Source organism: Chrysemys picta, chromosome 22 (assembly GCF_011386835.1).
Source record: "Chrysemys picta bellii isolate R12L10 chromosome 22, ASM1138683v2, whole genome shotgun sequence".
Lineage (NCBI taxonomy): Eukaryota > Metazoa > Chordata > Testudines > Emydidae > Chrysemys > Chrysemys picta.
This window is the reverse complement of record NC_088812.1, coordinates 17,092,244-17,108,586: the sequence shown is the minus strand read 5'-3', so window position 1 is coordinate 17,108,586 and position 16,343 is coordinate 17,092,244. Positions and strand designations below refer to the sequence as shown.

Here is a 16,343-nt window from a genome sequence, read left to right as displayed (position 1 = left end):
GAAGAAAACCTCACCCAAATAATTAAAAAAATTAAGGAAAAAAAGAAACCTAAAAGCAGAGCATACAAAAGGCTAATTTTTTTTAAGGTTACAATGTAAAATGTAATATAGCATCTGAACAACAGCTTGGGTATTGTCTTATTAACTACCCACGGGGTCATCTGTTCAAAGATAAGGCATCCAAAATAGACCAAAAACACTTTGGTCGCAGCAATTTTTTTCCTTGCTCAAATGAACACATTTTATATTTTTATATATATAATAATAATAATATAGAATCTTTTTTTTTTTGCGCTAAAAAGTATTTCAATGATCATATACATTTACCAAGGCATGTTGGCATCAGGGGTAGCTACTGAGGGAAATGTAGGGGAGAAGTTATGGGGGAGGAGGGAAAGTCGAGTCAAAAAAAGCTCTGGCATCCCCATGTAGTCACTGGGCCTCAGAGGTCTGAGCCGATCGCTGGGCCTTGTTTTCAGGTAGCATTCCTGGCAGAGAGGAACTGGGCTCTCGTGCTAGAAGGTGTAACTGACCCTACCCTCTCAGCACACTACCTTGAACCCCAGATTTGTACATCGTCCATGTCTTGTGGTTCTCACAGTCTCAAAATCCATTGCCACTGATGTTGATGGACTGAAGATCTGCCACCTGCATGACGTTGATGCCGCTGCTGGCAAGGCGTGCAATGCCCTCGGGACAAATGGCTTCCATGGCCACCATGTTGGTTGCGATGAGGGCCGATGGGGTTGGCCCACTGTTTCCCTCCGAAGTCCCGGTGTCCATGGAGACCGCAGAGACGTTCATGGCCACATTGTTGGCTGGGCCGCCCTTCTTGTTTTGGTGGGTCTTGATGTGTTTGGACAGGTGATCGCTCCTCATGAAGCGTTTTGGGCACTCCGGGCAGGCAAATTTCTTCTCACCTGTGAACAGCAACGGGAGAGGAGAACCGCTCAGCCATTTCAACAACGTGCTTCCTTAACGTCCTTATGGGAAGCCAAACCTTTCCACCACATCGTAACAAACAAACAAGGGCTCAACATACAAACCAAACTCCGAATAAGAAGCAATTTTCAGCTATTGGCTGGATGAAGCTCACAGAGCAACCTCGACAGGTATTAAGGGAGAGAGGGGTGCAGCACTTTTCAACTGCCTTTCAGTGAAAGATAGCAAGGCTCTGCCCCTCAGAAATAACTCTGACAAGACTTGCAGTCAGTGCCTTTTGCCATGCTAACATCCAACGGTCTTCATACTCTTCTCTGACCGGCTTTCTCTTTCACTTTATACAACTTCTGACCAAAGCAGATTTACTGGTGATGAAAACATACCAGGTGTCAGAAGCCACCTTTAGTTACTGCACTAGAACCAAAGTCTCAGAACTACGAGGGATGTAGCGAGAAAGATTCATCCACCCACTTGCCAAACTGAATCTATTATGTGGAGTAAAACACACCCTCTTCCCCAAAACGTTGTGGGCCCTAACCCTGAACTGTGAATCATGCACTACACAGAGCCCCCCGGATTTCAACAGGACTCCGCTCAGTGTGGACGCTCTCAAGAGTGAGATCAGGCTCTCACGTGTTATTTCTTTGGCTCTGTCTCCATGATGGCCTCTCAGACCCTCTCACATTAATCTCCCCCTACTCTGAATGTTACTTCCCCCTGTGGGCAGCTTTCTGAGCAGTTCTAGCTGTTCCTTGTTTGGGGATCCTAAGCTGAGGAAAACATCTCAGCTGAAAGTACTGCAGAGGATTCGCTTGACGCAGCTGCCAACGAACAGAAGAGTCATGGTTTTGTCCAGCTGGTGACAGAACCTGTAAATATACCTGTACTGCAGAATCCCAAAGCAATAGATGATGAACACTGGACAAACACCAGGCCCATAGTGGAGAGTGTTGGCAATCACAAGGATCCTGGAACCCCTTGCAGCATACATACAAGGCTAGAAAGAGCGGAGGCTCCCCCACGCCCCTGCTCTAAGCGCACCTGGCAGGTGCTCCCTTCGCAGAGCCAGGACAGGTTCCCGGGCTTACCTGTGTGCGTGCGCTTGTGCCGCTGCAGCTCGTCACTGCGCGTGAAGCGCTTCCCGCAGAACATCCAGCTGCAGACGAAAGGCCTCTCCCCGGTATGCCACCGGAGGTGAGCCCGCAGGTGGGACGTCTTGCCATACACCTTCCCACAGCCCGGGATGTGGCAGATGTGCTGCTTCTTCTTACCGGGATCTCCAGAACCCCTGGAAGAATCCAAAGAAATCAAGGCGTTAATTTACAGAGCCTCTCCACTCTCGCTACCAGGGAGGTGACACATCAGCTTCCTAAACGTGGCATCCGGCGGGGCTGCTGAGCTCGCACAATGGAAACCCCAGGTTACCAGTCGCTGAGCAGAGCGCTGACTAGACACGCCTACTTACTGCTCAGATGCTGGGATGACATTGGACACCCAGGAGAGTGGGTAGGACGGTCTCCTGGCTAGAGGAATCAGGGTTCTCTAGTCTTGACTCTGCTCAGTGACCACAAGCAAGTCAGCTCCCACTCAACGCTTCAGTCTAACCCTCTGTCAAACGAAGAGGACGTCTGTGTCCTTGGGGATTGGTGACTACAAGGTACTCCAGAGATAAAAGGTGCTGAGCATTCTCAGATTGGTAACTGCAGCCACACCTTTGGATGACAGGTTCTCATAAGGATTGAAGTGTTATTGGGAGACTCAAACCTGTTCCACATGTGCACAAAAACACTCCCCAATTGAAGTCAGACTGGGAACTGTTAGGAGCAGGTAAACCACTAGTTTTAAGAAGTCTAAGTCAGAGGAAAAGAGGGGGGGGGAAAAGACGGTGGGTGTGAGGGCTTCAGAGGGGCCACAGAGGAGTCTCTTAAATCCTCAGTGAAAAAACAGAAGAGGTTGCAACCAGGAGCCTCTTCAGGAGTAGTCAGAAGACATGGTCCGACAGGTGGCTCCTCAGCAAATCCATCCCTAATTTCACTGTGTGCGTAAGAAACCTTTTGTTCCATGGGGTCTCTCCTCAGAGTCCCTTTTTCAGTACATTTTTAACTAAAAATTCTCCAGTGTAACAAAGCCGCTGTGAAAGTGAGGAAGAGCGCGTGGGACGGGCCCAGCAATGACCAATATGGGGTATGCCATGAACAGCAAGTCCACGGAAAAAGGAAGGGGAGGGAACCAATGATTGAAGTGGGAAGAGGTGGTGGGAGGAAGGGGGACAGAGGGAATGGGAATGGCTGCGTTCACAGGTTTTAAAGAAGCTGTTCATTCTGAGTGACCCTGCTGGTTAGGCAGACCCGTCACATAGCTGATGACTGAAATTCTGTCCTTAATGTACACCCATGGCCCTGCCCCTATTTGGAGATACCCCCTAAAGCCCTAGGCATGATGAGGTGCCAAAAGGGAGGGAATTACAGCCTCCGATTAACATTTCTGGCCTTGTGGGGTTGACGCTGACTCCTTCATGCTGCTCAGTGCAGCATGTTTTGTTACCACCCTGCGATAGCGCCTTCCACGATACAGCTCTCAACGCTTTAACACAGACCAAGGTCTCATCACCAGCGAGGCCGGGAGCTAGCTGCATTTCTCCAAGGCAGGAGCGAAGCCCGGAGTAGACACTAGGAGCCTAGACTCCACTAAACAAACCCTGCCACTCTGCAGCACTGTTCTCTAGCAGGAGAACCCAGGCCACAGGAATATACACGGCTCAGCCCTCAGTTTCTCACAAACAGGAGCGTGCTCATTTCAGCCATAAGGTTTAGCCCTTTTTCTGCACCCGACAATACTTTAGCGATGGAAAAGGAAGCCACTGAAGCAAACAGTTTATAACCTGATGACCATAGACACAGTGCACGTTCAATCCAGAGACAGTAAAAATCTTTCAGTTACTCCTGGCAAAGTTTTAAGGGGGAAACCAAAACAAAAGACTCCCAACAGCTTTCATGTGTAAGTGTCATTTCAGGAGGACCCAGGGACTAGAACACTAGCAGAGCGTTAGTGGATTTAGTGCAAGTTTCCCTCCTCCTCTCATGCAACTGAGCTGATGCCCACCCATTTGGACATCACCAGCCCCTCACTCTGCTATTCCAGTCCGACAAGAACGGGGACTGGACAGACTAAGATTGCTCAGTTCTGACAATGGCAGTTTCAAATGAGGCACCCAGCACGTGCCCCAAAATTGCTGTGACCCACCCTTCACCAGATCTGGCCTAGGGCTCCTGGGAGAGAGCACTACTGCAACCATCCGACCTGTCAACCTATTTTATTAAGAGTGCAACCTGGATTGACTTTAGTTCTCGAAGGCCAAGGCTGCTAAGTGACCTATAGCTTCCATCCCTCTGGGTTTCTGAAACGCCCTGACATCATAGTGACAATCCCAACTACAGTTTGAGGTACCCAGTTAGCAAATCCTACCTTCCTTCGCTGTCTTTGCAGTATGGGCAGGTGCAGGCTTCCCTCCGCATCCTTCGGCCTTGTGGCTGTGGGTCGGGACTAGTCTCTCCTTCTTCCACAGTAGCGTTTTCGTCTCCCATTCCGTCACCCCCTCCACCGTGCAGGCCCAGCTGAGCACTATGATCACCTAGAGGGAAATATCTGCATTACTTTTGGATCAGCATCTTAACCAGCAAACCCTAAGCAATGAGGAAATTAAAAAGAAGGAAAAACAAACTACAAATGGCTAGGCATTTTATATGTGGGATGGAGCGTCACGCCACACATCCGAAGGAGCACCTTTCTCCCGCTGTATTTTCTAGACAGCTGTGGAGCCAGGAGTTAGCTGCCCCTCTACAGACCCTTTTGCTGTCTCAATTTAGATTTGGGAAGTAATTCATTTTGGGGCCCCCACTCCGTTTCCTGTACAAAGCTTCCTTACACAAACCATTGTCAGGGTCAAAAAGAAACAACCTGGTCCAATCCTCCCCCACCCCCCCTTAGGGAACACTGAACAAGTTACTTTTTGCCTTTATCCTCCTCCAGCGAATCACTGATATCCTTATCAAAAATGAGCCCAGGAGTGGCGATCAAAACAAAACTTGCTTTCTTTACTCCACAGATTTGCCCGAGTTATCGAGGTTTAAGGCAGTTGTAGAGCATGTGTCTTTTTCAGGAAGATAGAATCGAGTAAGTCAATATTGTTATCTGCCAACTATTTCAACCATTTCGGTTAACCCACTCTGGAAAACAGAGACAAAACAAGCGTGCAAAACTCCCCCACCGAAGTCAGTAGCGAAACTGCAATCGACTCCCCTGGGGCCATGATTTCCCCCGAGATGTTCAGATTTCCAAAGAACGCGAGTCTCTTCTCTTACTTGTTTGCAAGTCTGAGGCTTTATTAGCTGGCCTGCATAATGATAGCCATGAAAATGTGTACTTTGATAAAATGCACTCTGGATTACTGCGTACGACTTCACTCTTCTCTCGCCCCCAACTTCCAAAAAGTCTCTACGATTTTAAAGCCAAACCTGAGACTACACGCAAGAGTCTGCAGCCAAGTTATATTACACAGCATTTCCCTAGGCCAAGCATGTACCACTTCTGGCAAGAACTGGGAGCATAAAGTCCAACTAGAACTTTAGTATTCTACACGTACAGACCCCAGAGGCAATCTACACAATTCGAACGCGAGGAAGATTTCAAGGCAACAAAACAGACCTTGGATTAATGGAAAGGTCAGTCTCAGAAGTTCTGACAAGTTCTACTTACAACAGAAGTGCTTGCAGTACGTTTGCGAATGTAAAAAGTTCAAACTATGTTAAATACACGTTATTTATTACAACCCACGTTAAATACACAGGGTTGGCATCAGAATATACTAAAGAACTCCTTTATTGTTACTGAATGGAAAATGTACAGTTTCCTCTGCCACAGCTCTGAAATGGCCAGACTCCTGAGTAATACAGGGTAGAACAGAGAATACTATTATAGCCAACATCCTATCATGCTGGTTACTTGTGTCTCATGGGCAGGAGAGAAAGTTAGGGCATAACACAGCCTGTATTTTCGTCAAGGTCACTCATACTTAGCTAACATTATTCCCAACTCAAGGCAACAGTTGTAGGTTGTGTGTCTGATGTGCTTACAGGCGAAGATGCAGCAGCAGCCTAAGGGCAGTTCTCACCTTGCCTAGATAGAAATGGAGTAGTCTTTCTATTGCAAGCTGGCATTTCTGAGCCCAGCGCTAGCCACACCCCAAAAATGACATTATTTCAGACACTGGCAGCAAGCAGGAATGGAAGAAAACGTAGTCAGTTTCCATTTGCAACACAAGGCCCAGCTGTGTGCAAATTTTAGAGGTTTTAATAACGTCTTACGGTTTATTCAAGGCAAAAAAGTTTCTCTCTTTGGTACTTTTAGACTGCTCGGCTGAACAGAATGAGGACCGTTTTCCTTTAAGTATCTGTTTAGTTTAAAATGATTAAAGCAACAATCCAGGAGCTAATCCACAAAACAGATGCAAAGCCTCCCAACGATAAAATGAGAAACAGCAATAAATACAGCAGCCTGGGAGAGACTGTAGTTTTAGTAGCGTCTATCAGTGAAGATATTGTTGGAGCACGCTAGCTGGCTAATGACTGTGAGCACAGAAAGAGATATATAAAGTTGAAAAATCGTCTGGCACGGTTCACGCGAGGCATTCTCCATCTCAAGGAGCGATACCTAATTACAAAAACCATGGGAACTAAAGCGTGTCACCGACAAGCTTCCAAATCCAGACGAACATATGAAACATTTGTAAAGGGGGGTGGGAGGGATGGCAAGCTTTTAAGCCTATCAATTTTCATTTCCATTTTATTGCTCCACGCTTATGCTGTCATCTAATTGCTTCTTCAATAACCCTAGCTACACTTCTCAAGTGTTTTATTTCCCTTCAAGCTCCACTGCGTGATTATTTTAATGCTGAAAAAAACAGTAAGTGGTGCAAAAACAGCAGGCTGTGTAATCTGTTTTCAGCTGCAATTAACATATGCCAATAGGTCCAACAACAGATTTAAAACTCGGATGTTTTCATTGGACTGATGCATGAAGTGATTATGGCATTGTAATAGCTGTAGCATAGTTAAGGTTGCAATATAGTTGCTGTTTAAAGCCAAATTTTTGATCCTTTCCTAAAATCCATACTGTGATCAGCTTGAAATTTGGAATGTCGCTTCAGGGTCCTGGGTGTAGTTTGAGGTGCAAATCTGGGGGGGGTCACTTGGTTGATAAGATACAGGCCTTCCCCCAAAGAGTGACCTGACTTTAAAAACACAACCATCATCAGCCACTGTTTGCACAGGTGCAGCTCACACTGCAGGAAACTGGAATAGGCCAAGCCTGTGCAAACTGTTTTATAGCGGCTTGGGGTTTGCACTGGTGCAGTGCACCAACAGCTATCACAGATGGCTTGTATCAGAGCAAATAAATGAAGACAGTCAGACTCCAGTCAGCTTGCAATTGGTGCCACTCCATTACAGTCTCTCTGTAGGCAAGTCTGAAGGAGATTAACGTGTTGCGAGTTTCCTTATCAGTTAGAGGCAGAAGGAAGCTTCTTGTGGCAATGTGAATTTGGGCACTAAGGTAGGGTTAGGAAGTGTCTCATAACCTGTTAGAGTTTTCATGGGGCAAAGAATTACACTTTTTTTTTTACATCCTTCCCACACCAATGTTGGCGCACAGAGCAGAAACTCGCCTCGTCCATTCCTCTCTGCTATTTGCTCTGCAGTGTTGAGACTGACTCTTCTATTCTCCCTGCTAAGAATTCTTCCTAAGGTTTCTCTTGGGCACCCTCACACCAGCTGACAACTTGAAGCTGGAGTCCATGTATTGGCATCCAGCAATACATGCCTCAAATACATCCAGCACTTTCTTCTGATTCTGGTGGAAACAAACTGCTGGTTGTGGATTTCTCAGATCTCATAGTCGGTGATTAAGGGCTGGTCTACACGGGGGGTGGGGGGTGGAAATCGATCTAAGATACGCAACTTCAGCTACGTGAATAGCGTAGCTGAAGTCGAAGTATCTTAGATCGATTTACCTGGGGTCCACACGGCACGGGATCGACGGCTGTGGCTCCCCCATCGACTCCGCTACCGCCGCTCGCTCCGGTGGAGTTCGGAGTCGACAGGGAGGGCATTCGGGGATTGATATATCGCGTCTTAACGAGACGCAATATATCGATCCCCGATAAATCGATCGCTACCCGCCGATATGGTGGGTAGTCTGGACGTACCCTAAGTCTTTCCAACCAATGCCCAGAATCTTATTTTCAAAAGTGTCTAGATTTCTGTCTAACGCTTTACTAGATCACTCTTTCAGCCATATGTCGCACTTACCCAACCTTAATCCCTTTTTAATTAAATTGTTATTCATGAAATTCTCATTTAAAAATAAGTTGTTCCAGGCACAAGGCACCACATTGGCAGCCCAAAGTTCCAACAATGCTCTCATATTCCTTCTAACAGACAACACAGGTGTTCAGCACCTCAAAAACTGGCCCTAAATCTGGAATTCAAATATCAATTTGAAAAAGGCCCATCTATGCTTGAAAGTGGTTTCTGATTAAGGGAGGGGTGTGAATTTAAAGTACAATCGCTATTCCTGAATAACTCCATGTGTAGACATTCTTATTCTGGAGTAAGAGTCCACAGATGGAATCAGTCTGGAAAAAGTGCCCACATGCAATTCATTAGCAATAGCTCCATGTGTAGGTGAGCCCCAATAAGGTGCATCTGAATGAAGCAGACACTGCAAGACAGTGGGAAAAGCATCTTCAAGACATTCAGCGGAGTTGCCGCAGTCTGCATTGATTCAAAGCTAAATGACTGTTAATGTCCACATACAAAAGTGAATCGATCCTCTGTTGTGCAGTGCTAATGAGCAAAATGAGAAAACTCATGGCGATCGGGGGAGGTCCCAGATGACTGGAAAAAGGCTAATGTAGTGCCCATCTTTAAAAAAGGGAAGGAGGAGGATCTGGGGAACTACAGGCCAGTCAGCCTCACCTCAGTCCCTGGAAAAATCACGGAGCAGGTCCTCAAGGAATCAATTATGAAACATTTAGAGGAGAGGAAAGTGATCAGGAACAGTCAGCATGGATTCACGAAGGGGAAGTCGTGCCTGACTAACCTAATTGCCTTCTATGATGAGATAACTGGCTCTGTGGATGAGGGGAAAGCAGTGGATGTGTTATTCCTTGACTTTAGCAAAGCTTTTGATACTGTCTCCCACAGTATTCTTGCCGCCAAGTTAAAGAAGTATGGGCTGGATGAATGGACTGTAAGGTGGATAGAAAGCTGGCTAGATCGTCGGGCTCAACGGGTAGTGATCAATGGCTCCATGTCTAGTTGGCAGCCAGTTTCAAGCGGAGTGCCCCAAGGGTCGGTCCTGGGGCCGGTTTTGTTTAATATCTTTATTAATGATCTGGAGGATGGTGTGGACTGCACCCTCAGCAAGTTTGCAGATGACACTAAACTAGGAGGCGTGGTAGATACACTAGAGGGTAGGGATCGGATACAGAGGGACCTAGACAAATTAGAGGATTGGGCCAAAAAAAACCTGATGAGGTTCAACAAGGACAAGTGCAGAGTCCTGCACTTAGGATGGAAGAATCCCATGCACTGCTACAGACTAGGGACCGAATGGCTAGGTAGCAGTTCTGCAGAAAAGGACCTAGGGGTCACAGTGGACGAGAAGCTGGATATGAGTCAACAGTGTGCTCTTGTTGCCAAGAAGGCTAACGACATTTTGGGCTGTATAAGTAGGAGCATTGCCAGCAGATCGAGGAATGTGATCGTTCCCCTTTATTCGACATTGGTGAGGCCTCATCTGGAGTACTGTGTCCAGTACTCCAGATGAGGCCCCACACTACAAGAAGGATGTGGAAAAATTGGAAAGAGTCCAACGGAGGGCAACAAAAATGATTAGGGGTCTGGAGCACATGACTTATGAGGAGAGGCTGAGGGAACTGGGATTGTTTAGTCTCCAGAAGAGAAGAATGAGGGGGGATTTGATAGCAGCCTTCAACTACCTGAAGGGGGGTTCCAAAGAGGATGGAGCTCAGCTGTTCTCAGTGGTGGCGGATGACAGAACAAGGAGCAATGGTCTCAAGTTGCAGTGGGGGAGGTCCAGGTTGGATATTAGGAAAAACTATTTCACTAGGAGGGTGGTGAAACACTGGAATGCGTTACCTAGGGAGGTGGTGGAGTCTCCTTCCTTGGAGGTTTTTAAGGCCCGGCTTGTCAAAGTCCTGGCTGGGATGATTTAGTTGGGAATTGGTCCTGCTTTGAGCAGGGGGTTGGACTAGATGACCTCTTGAGGTCCCTTCCAACCCTGATATTCTATGATTCTATGAAAATGAGAGGCTAACCCTCTCATTAATAGCCATATAAGCTATTACTCAGCTTGCTGATGAAGTATGGCATTATTTTAATGATATGGAGAAGGGTTATGAAGAGAAGGACCTGGGATACCACAAGTATAGTGCTTTCTGATTATTTATCTCACTTGGTTACAATCTGTATTAATTTGTCTTTATTAGAGTCCTAAGAGATTAGCTATATCCCTGTAAATCAATAAACAATACCAGGAGGTTAAGGAACTGTGCATTAAAAACAATTCATAGACAGACAGATCTACCAACTGGACAGACAATTCACATGAATTAATTCTGCACAATACAGACCAGTCTAGCTAAAGCTTAGCAGATCCAAAGCAATTCAAGTATATAGACAACAGACCTGTACAGGGCTCACAAATAAGCCTTCCAGTCTGGACTAGCTTAAACCCATTAGATTCTGTGGGACCATTTAAAATTCCTGATTTCAAGTCTTCTTCAAGACAGAGAAAACCAAGGAAGAGAGGTGCAGCATGGTCCAGTGGAGAACATACTAGTCCAGGTCTCAGAAAACCAGAGTTCTGTTCCCAGTTCTTAGTACCCAACTGCTGCGTGACATTAGGCAATGCCACCTCCTGATGCCTCTGTCTCCCCTCCCATCCTTTGCTGGACTCCTCCACTTAGACTGAAAGCTTGCTGGGCGGGGATGCTGTCACTTCATGTTTGCGGCCCCCTCGTGCTAAGGTGCTGTTTTAGCTAGAGCATCAAGGTACTAGTGTAATAAATGAGGGAGGGGAGGTGCCATGGAAAAGGGGATGTATTTTCAAAGGCTCGTGTTTGGAGAAACCTACCTGGAAGGGATAACAGCCCAGCTATCCTGGAATGCCTGATCCCCATTTTCAAAAGCTGCTTCAAAACCTTGCATGTGTCATTTAGACTCGGTTGAGTTCTTTGAAAATTCAATTCTTCCTCTGGGATTACGAGGTGATTATAGCGAGAAGCAGAGCTACAGATTACCAGCCTTCAGAGGCCGCAAAGGCAGCACCCACGCACATTCTTCGTGGAAGCGGCTCTGCAGCCTCAACCCAGCTGTTATTTCCCATAATTCTATACAGATCGACAAGAAACTTCACTCTCCATACTTAGAACATCCTTGTTAAAGAACACCACATACACAAAAACAAGGAGTCCGGTGGCACCTTAAAGACTAACAGATTTATTTGGGCATAAGCGTTCGTGGGTAAAAAACCTCACTTCTTCAGATGCATGGAGTGAAAGTTATTATATGCTGCCTGCATCTGTAACTTTCACTCTGTGCATCTGAAGAAGTGAGGTTTTTTTACCCACGAAAGCTTATGGCCAAATAAATCTGTTAGTCTTTAAGCTACCGGACTCCTTGTTGTTTTTGTGGATACAGACTAATATGGCTACCCCCTGATACCACCCACCCACAGTGCAAAGACTTTAAAAGAAAGAATGAGACCGTTAGAGGGATTCGGTGTGAAGTGAAAAGGTCACATCTATCTTTGCAGAACAGGAAAGATTATTAGATTTAAACCCAGACCACTGTGAAATTTTCACTCTAAGATACTTCAAACACGAAAACATCTTCATTGAGATAAGAGATGTTACAGTCACACAGAGTTTAAATATTGAGACTCTCCAGTCCGTGCACAGCACTTATCGATCAGGATCATACTCTATTAAACCCAGGGTCGTGAGTTCAATCCTTGAGGGGGCCATTTAGGGATCTGTCTGGGGATTGGTCCTACTTTGAGCAGGGGGTTGGACTAGATGACCTCCTGAGGTCCCTTCCAACCCTGATATTCTATTCTATTCCTGCAGCTGAAGAACAGCGTCAGGTTTTGAGTAATACTGATTGGGTAAAAGGTTCACAAAAAATTTGCCTAACTGACTATTCCTAATTGATTAATAAGTCTGCTTTCACCAGCAGGTGTCACTATAGTCCTAAAGCTGTCAGAATAAAGACATGGCAGGAGGCCCAAGAGCCAAGCTCCGAACAATATATATCTATAGGAATGAATGGCTAATTTCAGATGTTAGTGACCATCTAACATGTGTTAAGGGCTACAGAGACCTGTGAAGTGCATGAAAAGCTACATATTTGACTGTGGGCAAGAGAATATGTATAATATTACTATATATACACTTTTAAACATGACAAGTTCTCTTCCTCCCCCACCTCCAAAATTAGGCCTTGTACAAGCAAGGGATTTACCCTGCTTACACCCATCAGCATCAATACAACCCCTACTGGCTGCAGGCAAAGCCACTATTTGCACCAAGGCAGCTGACCACTGTTTGAAAGTAGGCAAAGTGCCACTAGTGAAACTGGTGGTTTTGCCTGCCGGCACTAAGCGCTTGCACTCATGGCTGTAATCAGAGTGAAGCCCCTAGATGAGGCCCTTAGGCTGTGAGAACCAGTATATGGCCAGGAGCACCAGTCAAAACAAACGGGGGGGGGGGGGGTAATCAGACTTTCTTGCCTGATTACCTTACAGGGAAAGAGTTAATGGATACCGGGGGGAGGGGGGGGCGCACTACGGAGCCACCACAACCCCTCAGAAGATTGGTCATCATCAGTGATTACTTTGGGAATACAGGTTAGAAGAGAGATTACGAGTTGCCCAGTCCCTGCCTGCTGGAATCAGCCCTTATGTCGGTGAAAGCTCAGAATAACAAGCTAGAAAGAACAGTGACAGTCAAATCAACACTTCAGCCCAAATGTGGATGCAAGATACAACTCTATGCAGCTATGTAAAGGTAATCGTACTTTTACAAGTTGGGAAAGCAAATTATCATTCTGTAGTCCCACTGCCACAAGAGGAAATCCAGATGGTCCACAAGTCATGAATCCATGCAAGACCCTCTGCCTTCTTCAGCCATTTGCTTGCATTCAAGTGCCCCTACTGCTTCTGTTAACAGTTACACAAGTTAGCAGCAACTAACCCAACAAAATATCAGTCCTAGAACAAGCGTCCCTCATGGGAGCTCTCAGAAGCAACCATGCATTGCACAACGCTTCCCTCTGATATTTTTGAAGCGCAGTACAATTCATTATCTGATCTGGTCACTTGGTATCTGAACATACACAATCAACTCCAAATTCTTCAATGCTGCATACTGCCTTCTACGAACATATGTAAACAAACGGCATGATACAAATGCCATTGAGAAGGATGAAGGGAAAGGAAACGACAAACACTGCTTAGGCTGACTGACAAGGTTAGAAGCAATTGAAAAAACTGCAAATAAAATCCATGTGACTAGCCCATTCGCACAATTAAATTCAAGTTCTTAGGACAGTGTGGTCATCCTTTTCAGGCCTTACTGGCATTGGCTTCCGTGGTTAAACACAATGTAACAATTTTTAGACACAAATACAATCTCTTGCCCCAGAAAACACTTGCTAGATTATTTAAAACAGCTACCGCCATGAACGGAGGTATGATTTTTTTAAGTGGCTAGTGATTCAGGACAGGTTTCCACTAGAAATTTTTGCTGGTACAGTAATGTCACTTAGAGAGTGTCATTTTTTAATGGTTTTTCTATACTGGCAAAAGCCCTATGCCGTTATACCACTGTAAAAATGCTTTTGCTGCTACCGCTTGTTTAGTTTGGGAACCAGGTATAAGACATATCAGCAGAAGCACATACACTAGTTTGCCACTATAGGTAGCATGGCACTTTCTGTAACCCTTTAAAGAGGGCTGATGTCTCAAGATAAGCTCCACCCCCGCCCCCCCCCCCAAAAGAGCCCCAAACAAAAAAACCCACACAAGCTTTCCAGGCACTTTTGAAAGTCTTGGCTTGGAGCTCCTGTACCTAGTCAGCGGCAGCATTCCAGGCTCCCGACAAAGTTTAGTAATTTTAGGACAGAACATTTTCATGACTCAAGTTCTTGCAACATGTTTACACTCTGACAACAGAGCGGAGGGAAACAAGGATTTTTTTTTTTAAACTTCATAAATTAACAACAGCCTGTCTAGCACTGTGTATGCGCTCTATCGTTTATGTGCTGCCTTTGAGGAACTGCTGTTACATAAGTAAAAATGTGCACAAAAGAGATGTACAAACACAACAATGGGCCTGGAAAAAACCCCAACTTCCCGTCATTACTGGGCTCCTAGCCTCATTCCAATCTCCAAACATGCAAAAAACTACATTCTACTCCATCTTCTGTTGGCATTTCATAAATGGGGGGGAGGGTGGGGGAAGGGTTCATTCTGGCAAGCAATTATTTGATTCTAACCATGGTATAAACAAATTCTTGCAAGAGGGGAAAAAAAGACCACTAAAAAAAGGGAAGACATGCATTCTTCATTCTTCACATATCAGAATGTTCTGAAGTCACCAGAATACAGCAGTATTTTATGGAGAAGGAATAAAGCCGACAATTTACTTCTATTATCTTCATTAATACAGATCGCTTGTCAAATCATTCTGCCCAAAGCTGTCATGGTTACTGTCCAGATCACAGACCATTCCCAGGTTACAGAAGCATTGAATGAATATCAGTGGTTCTCAACCCATGGCAGGATCAGCATACAGCTGCAGCCCATGTGACATCCTCAGGGTCATACAAGTAGTATATATATTGTGGGAATGCGGCCTACGTAACAGAGCGCTGCATATGTGGCCTACAACAGTAAATATGTTGAGAACTACTGATGTGTATTAATGCTCTGGGTTCCAGACAATAAGGAATATTTTTTCAGAGAAGACTGATGAATGAGTTTCCATGGATGTACAGCTCCAGCATCTTCAAAATGAAGCTGACCCAATTCTAATACGGTCCCTTTAATTTTGCAGCAGTTTCACCCCGACTTTGGCCATATGTATCTGTTGCTCCTTCAGCTGACATGTCAAAAGCCGGGGTGAAACAGGATTGCCCATCATGGACATAATCCTGCTGTATGGACACAGTTTAAACATGCTAAGCAGTCTTCCTCCCTTCTGCACAGACATACCTGCAGACAAAGTACACCCAGGGTACACCCACCCCTTTCTGGTGCTGAAATACCAAGCAGGTGTCAGTTCACTGACAGGCCTGGTCAAGAGGCACTGGAGCACCTTAACTCAGGCATTGTAAATGTCAAACGGGAAACCGGTGCTTAAAAATAAATGGTGAAGCGGTAGCAAAGCAGGCATTAAAGTGTAACCAAATGTGCCACAGCACAATGTAGGTGGCCATTACTAATCCAACGGGATGAAGTACAAATGAAAGATTCAAGCAAGGAAGAAGAGCGAGGATGACACAAATGTAGCAAAACAGTCAGGAAGAAACAGACAAACTACATCCTGTAGGTAACGGTGTGTGAAAATGGACGTGGGGCCTACCATTGCCTCTGGAGTGGAGTTCAAAATGCTGTAAGCATGATGCTAATTCTGCATCAGTCTCATGTTAAAGACGGAAGACCCAAAAACGAGAGCATCTTGGCAGACTGTTTTACAGACAAAGTGGTTTCTTGTTTTTCAAGCCACTGGTCTGAGCAAAATGATAGGTTGGGATTTTTTTTTTTTTTAAATGTTCTAAAACTGGGTGAGGAATGCCCTCTGGATTCTAGACAGAATATTTTTAGATCCACCACTGTTGACCTTGAAAAAAATGCCCACAATATTCACCTTTATGTAGGATCCGAACACAACTGTGTCTTATGCAAACCCTGCACTGTTTGCGACAACAGTTAAACCCATCCTGGATAAAGAGGAAAGCAAAATAAATAAATAAATAATCACTAAATGAGAACATAAATTTTAACTTTGAAATTTAAGGGATATTACAAAGAGACCAAAAAAGCCACAAGATTTTTTTTAATTAAAGGGACACTGCCAAGTACAAATAAAGCAAAGAGGAACTAATGTGACCAATCCAAACGCACCCAAAATATTTCTTATACATGCAATAGTTCTGTGTACGAAAGTTTATTTTTGGTCTGTGGTAGTTGGTAGCTTCAGAAAAACATTCAAAGAAGCTTTCTAGCTCACAAACCCAATAATTCTCCCAAGACCCCAT

At 45.3% G+C, this 16,343-nt stretch overlaps 1 protein-coding gene across 4 annotated transcripts in view; it reads right to left on the bottom strand.

Annotated features, from left to right (window-relative positions):
* Positions 1–304: 304 nt before the first annotated feature.
* SP1 (Sp1 transcription factor) overlaps positions 305–16,343 on the bottom strand; it is a 30,815-nt gene continuing 14,776 nt past the window's right edge. For all 4 annotated transcript variants that reach the window (XM_005307746.5, XM_042842215.2, XM_042842213.2 and 1 more), the window contains exons 4-6: positions 4,408–4,573; positions 2,031–2,230; positions 305–920 (exon numbers count right to left, since the gene is read on the bottom strand). In XM_005307746.5, the coding sequence (XP_005307803.2) occupies positions 604–920; positions 2,031–2,230; positions 4,408–4,573 (683 nt within the window). In that variant the 3' untranslated portion in view covers positions 305–603. The remainder of the gene's footprint in view (positions 921–2,030; positions 2,231–4,407; positions 4,574–16,343) is intronic.